The sequence below is a fragment of the Bombus vosnesenskii genome, unplaced genomic scaffold (assembly GCF_011952255.1).
Source record: "Bombus vosnesenskii isolate JDL3184/JDL3185 unplaced genomic scaffold, Bvos_JDL3184-5_v1.1 scf7180000013266, whole genome shotgun sequence".
NCBI classification, from domain to species: domain Eukaryota; kingdom Metazoa; phylum Arthropoda; class Insecta; order Hymenoptera; family Apidae; genus Bombus; species Bombus vosnesenskii.
The window spans coordinates 1,917,052-1,936,393 of record NW_022882926.1 but is presented as its reverse complement, the minus strand read 5'-3'; the positions used below and the strand labels follow the sequence as shown (position 1 = coordinate 1,936,393).

The following is a 19,342-nucleotide window of genomic DNA, read 5'->3' as shown; positions in this document are numbered from 1 at the left end:
GGTAAATTCGAGCTTACGTGGTATCCGATTTTGAAGTTGATTAAAACATTTCCTACTATTGCATCAAAATGTATGGCTTGCTCCCAAAGTTGTTCTTTTTTTTAGAAATGTTTTTATTTTAACCATTATCTCCCTTGAATATATATATATATATATGTCGAATATGTCGGAGATGAAAGAACACCTCTGTCTGTAATTGAACAATTGTAGTTATTCAATCCGATTGTAATTGTTCGAGAGTTGTGATAATGAGCTTGGGCTCGAGGCGACAGTCAGTCGCCGAACGTAGCCGCGGTCACGGGATGAACGCTTTGCCTAGCAAAGGTATGGAGTAATTCTATAGCTCTCCTTAAAGGAAATATTCGTGGCGACACGCGACAGTAAACATTCCAACGGTTTCTGTCCCGTGGCTCGCCACACGCAGACCCTATTCTTCGAGTAAAATGATTGCCAGATGTCGACGCGTCTCCGCAGTACCTGTTCGGCTAGCCCGAGGGCCCGTTATAAATCTTAAGGTTTAGTTAACTAAAGTCCTTCAAACAGACAAACGGTCTTTGTCCCAACTACGGGAAGATAGGGGAGACATATTTTTCAACGAGCGGCGTCTCCCACTAGCAACTTTCCCTCGAGGGCGGCTAGCATCTTTTTCTAACCACCGATATGGAGATTGACCAATTAGCAGCAACGTCAATTTCCCTTACTTTCTGAACGAAGGCTTTTCTCAACGAATCCGATGATCTCGTATCCTTAGACACACCCCATTATAGTTTTCCTCTGTGGCATCATCGGGACGGGAAAGGCATTCTCGTTCGCGATCTCACTGATGAAAGGAGTAACCCTTTACGACCAGTGAATATCACGCATCCGACTTAGATTTTGTGAGTGCGTTCATCTATCATCCCGTCGACCGCGGATTCGTTATTGAACCTAGGATCATTGTCATTAGTTTCTCGAGTGCCTAACTACCACGGTTACTTGTCCGGCTCTATAATAATCGTATTTGCACTAGTCAATGTCTTCTCTATTGCATAACGACAACGTGTAACCCAAACGAAGATTCATTTCACGCCCCTAACCCTAATTCTAATGTCCGCTCCGACATATATATATATATATTATCATCTACTTTGTTTGTTTTTCTAATTAAAGACTAAAGAAAAAGAACATGATAAGTCACATGTCCTATTTTCTACGCAGAAATAGTTTCAAAATTCAGTGCTTTTTAGATCGATGATAAGAATATTATCAAAATTGTTATTTTATTTGGTGTTAGTTTACATGTATATTTTTGTTGCTTTCAAAATTTGTTGAATATTGCTGATCATAAGGTTGAAATATTATTTCTATCTTAATAATTATATCTTTCGTTTCTACAAAAATTCGTCAACTTATCTTGTGTTTTCCAGTGAATGTATGGAAATTTGTAAATATTTGAGCTGATAGAAACTGGTGGATAGATAAATAATGGCGATTGTTTCAATAGAATTGAATTATTAGTGCAATATTAGAATCATATTACTAATTTAGAAATCAATAATTGCGCACTCGAATCGTTCTGTTTTTGCTTTTCAATCATATTCCAGCAATTATATCAATAAGCCAATTTGCATTCGCTTGTTTAGCATGGGCAGTGATGTAAACCAATGATGAATTTAGCTATTTTTAATAATAAATAATTAAATATGCAAATAAATTAACACTAACAGCGATATATAATTATTCCCGCATTATACCAATATATTATTAAACGCGGACAAGTGTCCAGAACATGAATGATTGAACAAGTACCAACTAAAATATGTATATTATGTTGTATATAATATACAAAGCGTCTCACCTGATATTGACATCTTGATTTACGTCACTATTATTTATCCGCAGCGAAAAATGTTTCAGGTAAAAAGTTGCATGGCTGGAAGTAAATATTTTAACTTTTATTTCGTAAAACTTATCGTATAAAAAACAAGAAAAACAAATTTGTATCTTTTTACTTGTACTTTTGTGAGTAGTAGTGTCCTACGTCTTTTATTGTCTTTCATGTTCTAAGTTTTACAAGATAAAAGACAAAGTATCTACTAAACCAACAGTTTGTCGACATAAGTAGAGTAATCTTTTATAAAAAATCTCGAGCTGCATCGATTAATGTATTAAAAAAATAAATGATCCATTAAAAAAAAAAAACGAAGTCGGCCTTCACATTATCTTTACACGCCCACCTACAGAAAAGCTAATAACATTAGAATATAGCCGCCTTAAAACCGTTCAACTTTTATCTGAAACATTTTTCACTGCGAATAATAATAATGACGTAAATCAAGATGTCAATACCAGGTGAGACGCTCTGTATGTTATATTATATTTATGTACATCTAGCTACTTCTGGATTATCCAGAAATTAAGTGAACTCTGTTGGAAGAGTATTTAGTCTGCAAATAAAATTAGTAATTTTGTTTCAATTAGCACTTCTGAGATTCTGGAGAATCGGGTCACCGAATCGACGTGACTGGTAAAGCAAATTCCATTTTGTAGGATAGTAAATTTCGTTTATGGGAAGCGACGATTTGCTACGGGAAATTTATGGTCTACGTCTTACGTTTTGGGAAAAAAGTGTATATTTGTTTTAGCATTTTTATGATCTCCATTCTTTTTTCTTATTTCGGATTTATGATGTTTTAAGACGTAGAATATGGGACACGTGTTCGAGAAAATTGGTAGCTTGATTTGGAGTAGAGGAGGATTCACGAGGCGGATTGTGGGATATGGTTCAATAAATATTCGACTTTGTATGTGGGAAAAGACTTATGAAAGATGTGCTATAAAAAAATGTTGGATATAAAATGTGGAGTATGTGAACAACGTGAAAAGTAGAACAAAGATTAAATTTGAGTATAAAGTATGAAAAATACAGAGTATTGTTTTATGGGATACACGTTATAGGATGTGGAATGTGAAAAATGAAACGTAGAAATTTTTTGATTTACCTTTACACGAGGAATCGTCTCCCTTCCGATAGCATCGCAATTTCAGGAACATCCGTATAACTTCCGTATCATTCGGTCGACAAATTTAAAGGAACGCGAACATCTACGAAGGAATAGATGAAACTTTTAACGATCAGTTTATAAACCGATTATGATCGGTGACGACGATCGGCGAATAATTGACTGGAAACTGTCCGCCCGACGATGTTCGTCGTCCAATTAATCCCTGGTGGCTTCAATTACGCGCTGATTGGTCAGAAGGAAAGCGCATTAAAGTTGCAACCGTTTAGATGGAAATCCTTCGATTCCCGTAGCTTCGACTCTCCCGATGCTTGTAATTTTTAAAAGGCTCCGGTTTGGGAAATTAAGAGAAATGATTCCGTATCGTTTGTAAGGACTAGGGTTGGTAAGGTCGATCGACCTTATTAAAATTCTATTTCAGATAAGCGAAAATTGTCCCGCATTCTTTTTAATCCAATTGTCTCATTGGTTTCAATTTACTGGCTTTCGATTCACTCAATTTATTCGATTTGGATTCTGAAGTGAATATTACATTATGCAGTTTGCATATTGTTTATATATTACATTTTATTCATTTGATTTATTTACTTATTTACAGAAAGTCAATAGTAAGGAAAAGTTAATATAAGAGAATCAATATTCTTTAGATATGCGAGTCTTTCTTGGATAATTTTTTCTGTCGTTGCGCCTCTTACAATATACACTACGAGATATTATCTTCGTGTACAATAATTTCCTAGCAATTACATTTTCTAGAGATGGTAACTCAGTAATTTTCGCAGACAAGTTATTCATTCGGCCCGTATGAACGAATCTCTCAAACGAGAATGCACCGGCTATGACACCGCGGAATGGAACGAAACGGAAAGCAACGACAAGTTTCTACAAACCGTAATTCTCTCGTGACTCGACAACCCCGAGGTGATAATTTTCAGAGAGAGGATCTCGCTGTTCAACAATTAGTTTGTTTCAGTTCCACAGCAAGACGGTGGGAATTAACGAGCAATTAATATGAATCTTCAAGACTCTGGGTTCCCGTCGTTCGTCTCGTTAGAAGCCTTTTCCTTTGAGCGTCGTTCATGTTTGTTCGATTGCTTTCGTTCCATCATTGTTGATTTTATCCTACGGTATCTCTCTCTTTCGACGATCCTCGTGTTTGCCTTGCTCCTAGCTGCTTCCAGCTTCTCACTGTCTTTCGTGTCGTTACACTCCCTTCTATCAATTTATTTCATTTTTGTTTCTTCCGAATCAATATATCTTCCTTCTACCTTATTTATTTTCCCTCGTTTCATTTTACGTTTGTCCTGCCTCTTCTTCTTTACTTAGCGTGCCTACCCTTTCTCTTTTGTTTCGACAGGAATCTCTCCATTTTCAATCTACTGCAGAAGTTTTGCCGGCGAGCGTATCGCCTCGGACGGCCGAGCAAACTCCTCAAAGCCCGATTTCTCTGCAGCGAAGTTGTCAATGCCGACACCTTAACGCTATTTCGTCGTCGTGTTCCCAAATCCTGTTGTCTTCCCTTTCTTCTCTTTCCTCGACTGCTCCCATTATCGTGATTTAATGTGCTCCAGATCGAATATCCAGAGACTGCCAGTGTGCAACACGTTGCATCAGTATGCGGACAAGTTGCATGCCGAACTGCTAATCGTTCGACGACCATCTACGGCGCTATGCGACTGCGTTGGTAGTGGATCTTCCCTGGTGAAGTGCATTTCGACTGGTTCAGTTTGTAGATACAATAGCTTGATTCTGATAGTTGACTTTGGAACAACTTTACCTTTGTCCATTGCTGTTCTATCTTGTTCTAAAAGAAATCCTGTTCTACGGATCTTGTTGAGGAAATTGGAGAATTTGTAAGGATTTTAATAACAGGAAGTCTTATATCGACTCGGTAATGAATTGACAAAAGCTATTATTTTTCGTGATGAGTACAACTGTTTGCATACATAGAGGTTTGACTTTTACAGGTAGATGAGCATTCATTTATCAGTTCAGGTTTCATTTATTATTTCTAAAGAACGAAAGAATTCAACTTTCGAATGATAATTGAATCACTGAGAAGCCATACCGGTTCCTCGAAACTAACTTTCTTAACTCGAAGACCAGTGTAATATGATTACTCTTTCACTTTTTACAAACCAAAGAATTGATCTCGATGAAGTAGATCAGTTTAACTTTCAATATGGCTCGATTAATTTAAGGAACAGTCATAAAGAAAAGCCATAGATTTCATCAATCTGTTGATCCTTCGTTCTTTAAGTCAATCTCCTAAATCTACTGACCTGGAGCAGCCCTTGCTGCGGGAGATTTCAATGATCCAAACGAAATCCAGCCAAGTCCACTCATTATCCCTCGGGTTTCACGTTCCCAGCTGAAAGAAAGCACTTCTCATCTCTCATCGATGAAAAAAACCTTTCAAGGTCGTGGCAAAATAAATCACATCTCTCTCTCTCTCTTTCCCGATATTCTTGAATCAATTATGCGGAAGAAGGGATTGAACCAACGAACGATTAATCGTCTTTGCTCGTGTTTTTCTTTCCGCATGAAATTTCGAGACGACTGACCTCTCATTCTCTGTCTGCTGAGGAAACAGGCTGAGAGAGGAAAAGCAAAGGAAGCAAGCAGATGGTCTTTCACAGCCATGCCGGAAGGGCGAGTGCGGGTCTCGTCTATGGTTCGCTATTAGCTAGAACACAGGCCAGTATTCGTTCTCAAACAGAGAGTCGATCGTCCCATCCCGACCGATCTTCGAACCATCCCTTCTCGCCTTGGTTATACCCGCGGCAACACTCTCGCTTTTCCATCGTTGTTCACCCGCATGCCAGACGTCGAACATCGCCTCGAGTGGATAGTAGACAACGTTGAGTAAACTGAAGCAGAAACGCGCCCCGACCGCATTAACCATCCCCTATGCATTTATTCGCGTGTAATGCTGCGAATGAACCGATCCACGTCTTCTTATGGGCAATCTTTTGTGGATGTTTTTGTTTCTGCTCGAAGAAATACAGGATGTACGGATGGAGGATAAGTGATTCATTGAAACTGCGTGGAACGAGGTATTTTTTATGTAGCGTTGTTTAAAGACATTTGTAGGGCGTGTCTGGTTTATGGTTGACTCGTTCTACTGACTTCTTGCTGGGAAGGAATCTTCTCGTTGTTAAAGCAATGGAATTTTATTATGCGAAGGTATAATGGAAACGATAGTGTGTGAGAAGGTAGTTTCCTGTATGTTTGAATGTGCATGTTTCGATAGTTTATTGTATGATTTTGAGACTAACGATGGTTGACGTTTCTTTTTTTCTTGGAAGAACATACATTGGTGACATATCGATGGAGGATGATGATTCATTGAAATTGGGTAGTGCGATGTACAAACTTTTGTACAAAGTTGTTGAGCGATGTTTGTGAGACATGTCTGACTTATTATTGGCTCGTTCTACTGATTTCTTATTTGCAGGATGGAACGTTAGTTGTCGTTAAAGTAATACAATTTTGTACGTATTAATTTGTTATGTAACTTTAAGATTAACGATTATTGAGACAATGATTCTATCAAATATAGAACGAAATTCTCTTGACTATCAAATAATTTTAGCTACATTCAAGAAGAGTTATTTCTGTCAAAAAAAGAAAAAAAGTTCTTATATCTCAGCCCGCTTTCCCCTCCATATTATACACGCATTTTCCAGGATTTTATCAAATGCGGTCATAAAGCATTCACCCCATTCGCTCGACGATACAAATACGATCGATGCATCGCTGGCTCTCGTGCGTTACCAAGGATTTCGCCGATCTTCTCAATTTTTATCCCTGCCGACGATCGCTGTCATTTTTACAACCCTTTTTCTATCGCACCCCTTAAATTCACGTGGGAAATTGCGATACAACGCTATCCTCTCTATCTCTCCTATAACCATATATTTCACATCTACATGGATACCGTAACGTTTCTCCAAAAATCGTATCCAAGACATTTCACCGCGTTCCCCGAGAACAGAGACATTTTCCAGGCACTCGTTACCAATGTTCGAGACTGTTGTTCGTTCGACGCGTTTCGTATCGTGGCAATTCGCCTCGTAAAAGGGCGTCTCCTGGGCCGCAGCTCGCGATCGAGCAGTTGTCACCGAAGGAACGACGCCTTATCGGCGCGCGTCGACGCGGATTTCGCCTCGTCTGTGTCGTGCTCGGGAAATCGAGCGAAAGGAGCCTCTGCTACTCGTCACCGAGACGCAATCTACCAGCAAGAGGGTAGCAAGGTAGAATCAAGCGAAAAGAGAGAAATATATTAAAGCGAGCTATAGAGAGGGGGGAAGGGTATTTCGCGACATCCTCGAATCGAAAGGGTGGGAAACATCCCCCCTGAAAGAACGGCAGAGGTTATCAAGGGACCAGAGGAATCGACAAGATTTTGCTTCCTCTTCGTCCCTTCTTTTCGTATTTTCTATTCTCTCGCTCGCTACCTCGTAGCATTACGCGGCTGTCGATTTTGACGCCGATAATAACGAGAAACGTCGTCGATATTGCTAGAAACGAAGCCAATTGAAATTGTCTCGACACCGTCACCGCGCGAGCCGCGACCTTTGTTTTCACCGTTTGGCCGATTGTTTGAAAACCAACGACGCAATCTCGTAGAAATAGGAGATTTCCTGCTGGTAGAAGAACGCGCGTATCTCTTGATAAAAATTCCGGCTGTTCCAATTTGCAAACGCTACTTTGCCCCTACCTCGTACAGCAACAACTCTTTACACGCCCTTGAGTTTACAAAGCCTCCACTTTATCCCGTTACCGCGAAACTTCTCGAATTTCGCATTCACAGCTCACGCAGCCTCCGTGTCCATAACTTCTCCCTCATCCACGCTCAGCCGCTCTCGAGTACGCGCCGACGGAGGGTTAAAAGAGCAGTTACAATCGCGTTCCCAGAGGGTGAACGGCGAACGTCGAATAAATACCGGCGGCGTCGATAGGCGAACTTGAACCACCCACGAGATCTTGTCTGCCGCCCTCTTTCCACCCCTACGGGCTCTCCCCGACTCGCTGACTCTGCGTTCCCTTTGCTGGCTACGGTCTTCCGCTTGCCTTCGAGACGATCGAGGACTATCACGAGGCGTGGGATCGGGGGAGAGATGAATAGAGAGGGTGTGCTAAATTGCGGATGCAAGGATTGGTTTAAAGTTACAGAGCGTCGGGGACGAATGGAATAGTTGAGTTTCGAGTTTGAATTTTGGGAATGTAGAAATTTCGCGATCTCGTACGATCCGGTTCATCGTTTTTCTCTCCTTGTTTTACATTTTTAATTCTTTCATAATAGATAGGAATTATTTTTGTCATCAATTCAGGTTAAAATTACGGGTATGGACAATGCGAAATTTTATTTCTGCTTTTGAAACACGCCGAACAAAAGATAATATTTTATTCGACGTTAATTTCAAACATACGTCTCATTTAAAATACATTGTATTGACATTTTTGCTCTTTTTACAGGGATCATAAAAGCGAAATAATCGAATAGTGAAACTAAAAGAAAAAAAATGTACAACAGTGACGTATACGTCCTTTTTGTAAAAAAAGAACGAAGCGGTTACAATTTTTTCCAGTCGATCGAAGATTAACGAGAAGAATAAAAAGAACTCGGATAGACGATTAAAAATGTTGCACAGGTAGATGGATCGGAGATGGACGCGGGAACGATAAGTCATTGGTTCGCTGTAATCGGATGCACAGCTCGATATTAATCGAGGAATACATGCGCGAATAAATCATCGTCCGTAATGCGACAAATGAATCGGGATTTGCAAACGCGATGCTGGTTTTTATTAATATTTTCTTTATCCTGCAAAACGGTTTGGAACATATGTACGCTTTTCCACCCTCGATGCAGTTTTCATTTTTGTTTCCTTTTTTTTTTTTTTCGCGCCCACACACTGACGCCTGGCTATGTAAAATAAGTTTCGAGTAACATCGAGTTCGATAATAATTCTTTTTATTACGCGTACCATTCGTTCACCGGTCAGGTGGTAACGAAAATATTAGCGATTTTTATTACACGGCAAAATACGCCGAATAAACACATGCAAACATTATATTCACGTTCACGTAGCTTTTCATGTGTGTGTGTACACGAGCTTGTCTCTCATGTTGAATAAAATGTAAACCGATCACAGTACGTTTTGCAACGCGTCGCTAACAAGACCGCGGTTTCCGCGAATCATTCGATAACGCACGGAACGCATTCCGAAAATCAGCATACGTTGCGGGCAAATTTGTTTGAACCTTCGCCGACGTGTTTTCCCGTTGCGTTCTTCTATTTTTTCGCGCACACATCCACGCCATCGGCGAGTATTTAACGGTTCGAAATTCCATTTACGATGCCAGAATTCCCCCATCGAGGCGTGATTTTTCGTCCGTTTGTTACATCGAAATGGTACAGCGGTAGTTTTTTTCCTTTGTGGAACCATGGAAATTCTAAAGAATTCGTTGCCGTACGCGCACCATCTCGTTTAAAAGCCCGTCGAAATATTAAGTTACGCGGCAAAACATCGGAATTTGATGGAACGCCGTGTTTAGCTTCGCGGTCTTTCCTGCATTTGAGAAATAATAACGTGTTTTAAGATAAACGAAAACAACGTAGAATGGAATATTTAATTTAATAATCGATAGATATTATATATTTGCGATATCAGAGGATAGAGAGAATGGTTGGCTTCGAGTTGCGCGATGAAATTTAAGAAATCCCAGGGAATTTTCCATTCGCACGGGAACGTTTTTCGTTTTAATGAAAAGCTGCGCTTGGCCGCGAATTATATCAGTAAATATTTAGCGAACTCACGGTCCGATCTAATTACTTTTTAACGCAATTCGCTCATTGAATCTCTGCTTTCACCACTCAGAAGGTTCATCAAACCTTCACATTCTCTGAATAAATTGCAATCCTGTCCATCGGTTTAAATTTTCAAATTGCTCTCGTCTGCTTTCTCCTCGTTTTCACTATTCAACAATTTCGTTAAAGTTTGAATATATCGTCGAACTGATCAAAGAAAAATATTAAAATACATAGCTCTCGAAGTATCTTTCTTTTTATAAAATCAACAGTTTCCTCTTTGTAAACTATAAGTTAACACAGACAATTCCCGAGGAACCGTCGCCCCTGAAACCCCCAATTTACCCAACGCTATTATCTCAAACCTATCAACCCTAGGAAGAAAGAAAGCTCCGATGTTCTCGTTCACGGTATCCAAAGACCAGCATCAAAAACGAGCCACCGGTATCAACACTGTCCCGAGCGATGCTAAAATTAACTGCACGCTCCGAAACAACGCGAAATTGAGTTCATATCGATGGAGTAAGGTGATTCAGTTAGTCCTTGGCCGTCTGTTGAAGCGTTCCCGAATCAGCGTTTAGCCGGCAGCAGACGAGCTGCTTAAGCGCGCTTTTTCCCTCCCTAACTTTCCTTAACCGAGTGCAAACGAAGTTTCGAACAAACTGCGTCTGCAGAGGGAAGAAAAAGAAGAAAAGAAAAGAAGATCAGGTTGTTGGAGACAAGAGGCGTCAGCTTGTTCGTCCCACCGGCCATTCTCCAAGTTCTCCGGAAGTATGCATATTGCTGGTGCAATTTTATTAACCCCTTTAGAGCGCCCCGTCACGGAACATCGGTTATCCAGAGTCTCTTTTTAAACGATGCAGAGTCGAAGGAACGTTAAATGGATTCTTCGACGACGAGGTTCAGTCTACCCTCGCCATATAGAGGGTCGTTGTTGGTATCATCGGTGTTTTTATCGTCGTTTAATAGAGTGACGTTAACGAGTACGGTATTACCATGCAAATGTTGTAAGCTTTCCGCTTTTTCAGAATAATGCTATCTCGTAGGACCGATCTTTCTGTATCGTTAAACCAGCAGATTCGAGATACCAACTGTGTTTTTCTTCGTCTTATCGAAGTCGTTGTAAGACCTCCACGTGTATGCCGGAGAGATCTCGAGGCACTCATTAATTTGAAGTAAAAACGATCGTATCCCCATCCCTTGAAGGCCCTTAACGCGGCAATAAATCTCTGATATCACGGAACGTTTCCATCGCACGCAAACAATTTCCGGAAGAATACTTGGATAAGTGGCGTTTCTCAATGGAACACGAATACGACGAGTATCCTGAAGTGTGTTCTTACAACACCATCAAGCGTACAAACAATGCGCAAGATTAATCAGATTTTCTATTCAATCCGAGTTATGACTTTTTTTCGCCGATGGAAAGATATTCCTTTTATCTGGTTGGAAAAGCCTGGTTAAAAATAAAATTGTACAATGTTGGAAACGATCGCTTCCGTTTCTCTTTCGACATAGAAACGCTCGTCGATACCAGCCCGAATCGACTGCACTCCAACGAACCATATTCATCGCGCTTTTCAACGGCCACTATTATTCCTTCTCGTTATTATTGCCACGGCGCGATAGCGCGAAGCGTTGCAGAATCGACAACAGCGGTTGATGAATGGAAAAGAATCGCGATCGACCGACGAATGTTCCAGACTGAGAGTCAGTTGACGGTGCGAATACCGTTGCGAGTAGAGGTTTTTATTTTTACTTTCAAAAAATACAAAGTAGCAAAGGAAGAAAGGGCAAAGACCACGTGAAACAGGATCAGATAGAGATTCGATTGTATCATAAGGATATTTCAGTCAAACTATGTTTCTTCTTCTTTTCCTTTTTTTTTCTTTTGAATAATCTTACATCTAGTATATAATTTCTATCCTTCAAAATGAGAGAAATTTGTTTGTTACTGATATAATTATCATATTGATTATAATATTCTCCGTTAATTTATCATATCCTCGCTTGCACATATTGTTTTATTTCTCAGATTATCCTATATTAGAATTTCCTACCTTGTTGAAAAAAAATGAAAAACAACGCTATTTTTTCATTAATCGCGTTGCAATATAATTGTCGTTTGCGCAGATGATTTTGAAAGACGCATCGTTGCAAGTTTCATCGACGACGAATTGTGCGCCAAGAGGCACGATAGGATTTTTTTTTTTTTTTTTTTGTTTCAGAAACAGGCCGATGTAAGTCTGGCAGAGTGGCTGGATCACTGCCAACTGAAAGAAAGTCTCTCTCTTCCGCGAGCTCGAGGGGTTAATTGGCTTAATTTTCTTGAAGAACGAGGAACGCTTTCCAGCCCCACTTCCTGCCCGTTTCTTTCTCGCAACGAAAACGTTGTTCTTTCGCGGAGAAAAGTTGCTTCTTCCTCTAAACTCTGTTCGAGTAGAGACTTTATACTGCAATTATCACCTGCACTTTCTTCTGTCTTCTCTATTTTAGAATTTGTTTGAAAGAAATTCTAGCGAATCTCCTTTCACGATGAATTTCCTCCGAGAAACTAGAAATTAGAAATTTCATCTTGTAGTAAAATTACAAATAACTTGTATTATTCGTGTGCTTGGAACCTCTTCAGGTTGACACTAACTGAAAGCTTCAAATAATCGTGAACAGGTATGGTGAAAAAGTTGAATTCTCCATCGACCCGAAAAATTTTATCCCAACGTTAAATGATCTTTAAATCTTGGTTATTGAATCGCGTAATTTCATGCTCACTATCTTAGTATAAAGGCAGACAACAATTCTACCGTGTAGAATATTCGAGGACACTTGAATTCACTGATATACTCTTATCACGTCTGTCCTAAATAGCACGTGCCTTTGAAATGATTTCACCGCCAGGAAATTCACACCTCCATTACAATCTTGGCAAACTGTGGCGCCATTAAGAGAACCGTGTAACGTACACGTCATAAATGGTAAATTCTGCCAATCCTTCCCATTTTATCGAGTAAAGCCGGAAGCAGACTTTAGGAACGGTGTCAATGGAACCTCGAACCGCGTGAAATTTTTATCGATCCTTAACGAGCTCTTTGTTCCCATGACTGAGAACATGCGGTGGCTTCTTTCATACCTTACAAGAGACACCTTTGCTGCCCCCTTGCATCGTCCATGCTGGCCGGATTAGTTGCGAATAATTTACTACTAGAGAGGACAAAATGCAGTCCATTATCGTCGCCGTGCTTTAAAAGCCCGCTTCGTAAACAGAGTAATTTTCGTCGCTCGCCATCTTATATCGTTCTCAGTCAAATATTAAAGAGATTCGACGGAGAGAAAGAGAAGCAAGTGGAGAGAGAGAGAGAGAGAGAGAGAACGAGTTCATCCTAGATGGGGCGTGTGTTTATAACGGACCGCTTGGAAATTAATGTCTCGGTCCGAGAATTAGGGTCGAGACGCTGCAGCTATCGGAAAGATGTTCGACGTTAAATCGATGCAGAGAGGCGATTCACCGATAAGCCGCTTTTATCGCGGCCCAGAAACGTTGGATCGCTTTGAAATATTAAATGCTGTCGGATTCGTCGGGCTGTTTGATGAAATGGAACGGAGAGGTTGCAGAACGAGATCGGCCCGAGACTAACAGAAAATCTTCCCTGTATCGATGAAATAAAAATTATACGGCCGTAGCTTTGAAACGCGGACAGAAAAGAGATCAAAGGGGCACGGTGGATAGACAACGAAGTATTTGCCGGTTGGATGCCGCGAAACTTGGTTGTATCGGACGCAGCTAATTACCGTTACTTGGTCACGACGAGTCGTCGATTTTCCCCGGAAACAAATTGGATAAGCTTGTCGCTTTTATCGTTTACCAGCAGCTGCAATAATCGACGGTTAACCGGCGGCGGATAGCGTCCCTTTGCGCACCAAGACACGGCTTAATGGAGCTACGTCGGACGCACGATCGTCGGTGAAATGTAAAAAAGCGGCGACCAACCGCAGACTCGGAGCCAGTAATTAAACGATCCTGCGGAAACGGGTCGCAAAGGAAGCGGGGCAACGTGTCGATTCGTTTTCGCTAGGGAGTAGTACGTGCGGACAACAGAGAGACCATAATAGAGAATTCCATTGTCTTTTTACCCCACCGTTCCGACGTTGTTTAAGAGAGAAACAAAGAAATCTCGAATTGATATAATACTATTTGCAAATAAATCGAAAGGAATTCAAAGAATAGGGTGGGGGAAGGTCAAAGGATGGAGCGGAGAATCGAGTGCATCCAGAAGGATGCTCTCGCACACGCGGTCCAGAGACACGTGATTTAACCATCACGGCGTAAACACGCAGCGTTTTCAGCGGAATGTCAATATTCGACAGTTCAATTAATCCCCGATGTATCATCCCTGCGGGGAGCAGATGGAGGACACAATGTCCTCCATCTACCCGTACCTGCATTCCGGCCGTACTGAAAACCACCAGCCCGTTATACAGAGAGAGGGTTTACATGGTTGTATCCGGCGCACAGGCCACGCGTTCTCTCCTTCCGCTCGATATTGTCTCCCGGATAAGTGGCAGCGGGAAAATGCGCTTGACACTTATGAGGCTACATTTCTCGAACGGCAGGCGACACACACACGCGCGCGCACTCTTTCTCTCTCTCTCTCTCTCTCTCTCTGTCTCCCCTTTTGCTTTCCTTCGTTTATTCCGCTTTTTCCATCGTCCGTGTCGCCTACGAACGACGCATGTCTGGAATGCAACTAGAAGTGGAAAGAAACTGCCAATGCATCCTGTCTATCGTTGTTTCCTTTCGCTCGCTGAAAAATTTCCCCCTTTTCTCTCTTTTTTTCATTCATGTGCTACTTACATGCTCGTCGAACGTGTAAAGGCAATAACGTGCTATACCATCACTTTCGCGTAATATAAATATAAATATAAAAAAAGATATGAATATTGGAATGCCAGAGAAAAATGAAGATTCGTGGACAACTATCAGAGTGTTTAAAATTCATTGTTACTAAGCCCAATGTAAGCCACTTGAGAGCTTAGATAATAAAGGGAAATTTTATTTCCATTTCTATGATGTAAATGATCCCACAAATTACTCAGTTTTCCAACCACTTTCCATCTACCTAGGATGTTATCACTAGAATTAAACTACAGAAATGCGAGCACAAATAATTATTATCTCTTGCACATAGTAAAATAGTGTCGGAATGTATGGTGACGAATTTTTCCGCGAATGTGTTGACGAATATGTTCACGAGTTATCCGTAACAATTTCTAGAACTGTTGGTTCGAGACAGGCCGGAGCCAAACCCAATAATTTAATATAATATAAATTAAATATAATAATATAAATTAATATAATTTATATATAATAAGAATATAATTTTTAGAATTTTGTATTATATCGTTACTAAATAGTCAAATTATTGAGATTCGTGCGATAAAAATAATACCAAATATAACTATATTTATCCAACAATTTTTAATTAAACTAAAGAAGTATATAATATGTCATTAGGAGTAAGAAATGTCCCGATTCTACAGTCGTCTTATTACACTCTATCTATCTTGTCTTATTCGCACTGTCTACTTCTCACTGGTGCCCGTGATACACTCGCAGCAGATTGAGCAGAAGTCAGATAATGTTGGTCAATTGTCGGGAAATCGCCACTCCGCATACATAGTGTGTTCAATGTTATAACACGATGTACCAAGAATTCCGTTAAGGCAGGTTTACGCCACAGACGAAAGCAACCGCTATTTCCAAGAAATAGATTTTTAGCGCTACGACCATCCGCGTGTCAGCGGTCAGATGTTACGGGAGTAATTCAACGGATTTGCCATAGGATGTATTTTTAACTTATTCGTAGCACTTCTCCGTAGCTCAATAATCGAGGCCCTGTCATAAACCTTAGAGTTCCTAATCGGTCATGCGACGACCGACCTAATAGTTTCCGCAACATAACTCGGACACTCTCGAACATTCTACAGAGGTGTGCGTTCCATCACCTCCATGTACACCCTCGCACAACACCTTCTAAGGGGGATCGATTCATCCCATTCAATTGCACAACGTGCAATGAAAGAGAAGGTACGAGGTATAAAGAATGCGGAAATAGACAATTTTCGATCAGAATCTGCAGAATCTACTAAGAATCTATCAGAGAACTGAGTCACGCGAAAATTACACGAAAGTTCGAGAATTAACAAAATCACATCTACGAGAACACAGTCACGTCAAAATAAGCAGAATCGGTTAGAATCAGGATCTGAAAACGCACATATACATATACACACTAGTTCGTGTATAAATATAGTCAGATTCATAAGCAATCGATCAAACAATCCTCCCGCAATCGTACAACACGAGAGCGTACACGATTGGTTACACCCCTGGATCGAACGTACGGGCTTTCGCTCGATTTTAGATGGACGAGCAATTCCCGCTCGATAGCTGTACATCCGGGTATTACTGTACCTACAAATTGTTATTCATTTTGAATTCTTATCCTAAACAAATGCAAAACTCCGACATTCCAATTCTCTGCTCATTAATCTGAATCAGTCTCATCTATTTTGTATGAAATGAGCAGGCGTCTCAATACAATACGATACTTATAAACGAAAGTATATATACCAACAGAAGTATAGTATAGTAGTATACATGGTGGCATTCGAGGGAATGAGAAATCGCAAATTCCAGTGGCGTGTTGTTATCGTGGCCGAGCAGGTGTCTCGCATAATTTCTGCGGCTCGCAAATTTGCCTGGAGCTCACGCTTCGCCTTGAATCGCGCGTGTCGCCGAAAGAAGCATTCTCGACGGGGCGTGAATCGTGCCGGATCACGATTTCCGCCGCGATCAGCCGGCTGTTTGGTTACGTGCATACACCCCGCGTATCCCACTCTCACGCACAGAGAAGATTTACGAGTCGTGTTACGCGATCTGTCCACAGAACGGACGTGCTAGCAGCGAGAGCAGCGAGGACGGAGCAGGAAGCAGCGCCAGCACCTCGCGAGGAGCCGGAAGTGGATTCGCACTCGGTGGTGGATGTACTGGTGGATGGCGCAGCGTCTTCGGCGCCGTTTCCGGTCGGGAATTGAGGCTGTACGAGTGCGCTCCTTGGAGTCCCGAAGCTTGGGCCTCGCCCAGCATCACCTGTCCATTGATCGCTACCAGGTGAGCAAAATTTGTATTTTTATTTTCTATGCGCGTCGTAAATATTTTAGAACGAGAATTTAAGGTGGCGCTGTGGAAAATTGGAAAGTGGAGAAGCGTAGAACAAAGGGAAGAAATTGGTACGTGAATAGATTGGCAATCGAGCGGTCGATTGGGTGCAATATATGTATGAAAAAATATTTAACAGTAACGAGAATAATAACGAAAGAAAAATATATGTAAATTTAACTGTGGAGAACGTGAACTATTTGAAATATTACATACAGTACAATCACATTTAACGCTTAAAATTTAGACATAGTTACAGACATAAACTTAGAAACTTATCTTATCGTTCAAAAGGAGTGTGAAAATTAACACATTATGAGAGTATAAAATAATGTAATAAGAACAGAAGATATAAAAGGTATAGAGGTTATAGAGTAACCCAAAATCCAACTATTTCAATTTTTACATCGTAAACCTCCAGTACCTTAAATCGCGGGTGGTCTGACTATGATCCTCCTATTCTACTGCGACGTTATACGCGAACTTTCACGATCCGAGATTCCACAGTAGATTGAAAACGAACTTTCCACTGATTTTACGTTAATATCGCATGAATTCCAACTTATATCTGCGCTAAATATTCCTTGTCTTTTAATCTTCCTAAAATCGTTTTCAAAGTACGCGTAAACCTTCTCTAGCAGGGACTAACTAACTTGCTCGTTTCACTTCACATACCGAACGATGTATCTACGTATAACGGTGCATACCATACTTGTACATTGCGCTCTCAAACAATCATGCGGAATCGGAGGCGGCGCGTCGATAATCGCAATCGATAGGCCGCGAAACGAGTCGACGTCGCGGGGACTGCGCGTTTTAACGGTCCGCGCACGTAACGGCCGTCCCGACGCCGCGATACGAATAGCCGAGCGCGCGTATAATAGTCTTAATTAAAATAGTGGTCTAACGAACACCGCTAACTGCGGTAATCCGACGTGCCTCATTGGTAATCCCCCGGCTGTGCCAGTGAACACGAATGCGTTATGTTGGCCGGCCTGCCGGTGGCACGATCGACTGCCCCCCGCTCCCCAGCTCGTGGCTACGATATCGAGCCAAATTCTGTCCTACTATGTGTCCGTGCTTGCACAACTGTATGTGTCCATATGCATGTGTTTGTGTGTGTGTGTGTGTGTATCTGTTGGACGACGTGACACCTTCGCGGTTGTCTGTCCAGCGAATATCACCACGATGATCGGCCATGTCTCGTCCATGCGATTGTTTCGGCCGAGGTGCGAGATCCTCTCGACGTTTCCTTTGGATCGGTATCGAGTCTCTGAATCTGGAGTAATTTATTCGATACAATGAATTAGCGGTTTTTGTTTCTACCTCTATGTTCTTTTTCTTTCCGGATGTTTCATTGAAGGAAGACATAATTTGGGAGGTCCCTCAATTTTTATATTGTAATATTAGCATTATATACAAACTGAATTATGCGGTGAGTAGATCCAAGATCTGGCTTTAAAAAACGTTTAAAAGATTAGAATTAATGCTCTTCGCTCGTGTATCAATTTAGTCTTCCGTTGTTCTCATCTAAGAAATTAACATGTTTTTTGTAGTAACGTTAAGTATATAAAATCATATAACCGAGTAGAGAACATATATAAGTTGGGATGAACATATTAATCGTAAAAGAAGGAAGACCAGTTTAAAAAATATCGTCTCTATTTGTTAGACCCTTTGATTAGGGGATGAGGATGTTCTCTAAACAAAGATCCAAGTTCTGTATTGCTTGACTTTGCTCTAACTTGAGTATCAGTTTTAAAAAGTCAAAGATCAGTTTAAAATCGAAGATGCTTTCAATTGGGCAAGGAATTAAAGATCCCTCGACACTTTCTTAGTTACATAAATCACTTATCGATCAAGATCGAAGACTTTCACTTGAAGGAAGGCTTCACGGAACCTATTTTATTTCCGGCAATGCTCGACTAAAAGCAATCCCGTCATGATGCTCCTGTTCGAAGGAAACAGCGTGTCCATTTGTTCGGTCGCGGTGCCCTGTAATCGGAGAAGTCCTGCCCACGGCGACGTAAGATAGAAACAGAGGCGGAAAGAGACGCGAAAATGACCGCATTCCCTGGAATTGGATTTCGCTGGAGGGTGCTCGCGATCCGGAAAGTTAATGCAACCTGGGCCAAGAGAGCCGCCAGTCGAGACTGTGTGGTTAATACTACGCTGTCGTGGAAACGGCCATCAGAAAACGAAGAAAACGATCTTCCCGTCTACGTTAAACGTTAAACGGACACCGAAAACACAGTCGTCCTTTCATTTCAAAAACTCGAAGGTTATCAGTTCGATCTGAATGGGATT

The 19,342-nt window shown here is 41.1% G+C and overlaps 1 protein-coding gene across 2 annotated transcripts in view; it reads left to right on the top strand.

The window, feature by feature from the left end:
• The window catches only part of LOC117230365 (beta-1-syntrophin), a 349,898-nt gene that overhangs the window by 303,801 nt on the left and 26,755 nt on the right, over positions 1 to 19,342 (top strand). For both annotated transcript variants that reach the window (XM_033487749.1, XM_033487750.1), the window contains exon 5: positions 16,764 to 16,987. In XM_033487749.1, the coding sequence (XP_033343640.1) occupies positions 16,764 to 16,987 (224 nt within the window). The remainder of the gene's footprint in view (positions 1 to 16,763; positions 16,988 to 19,342) is intronic.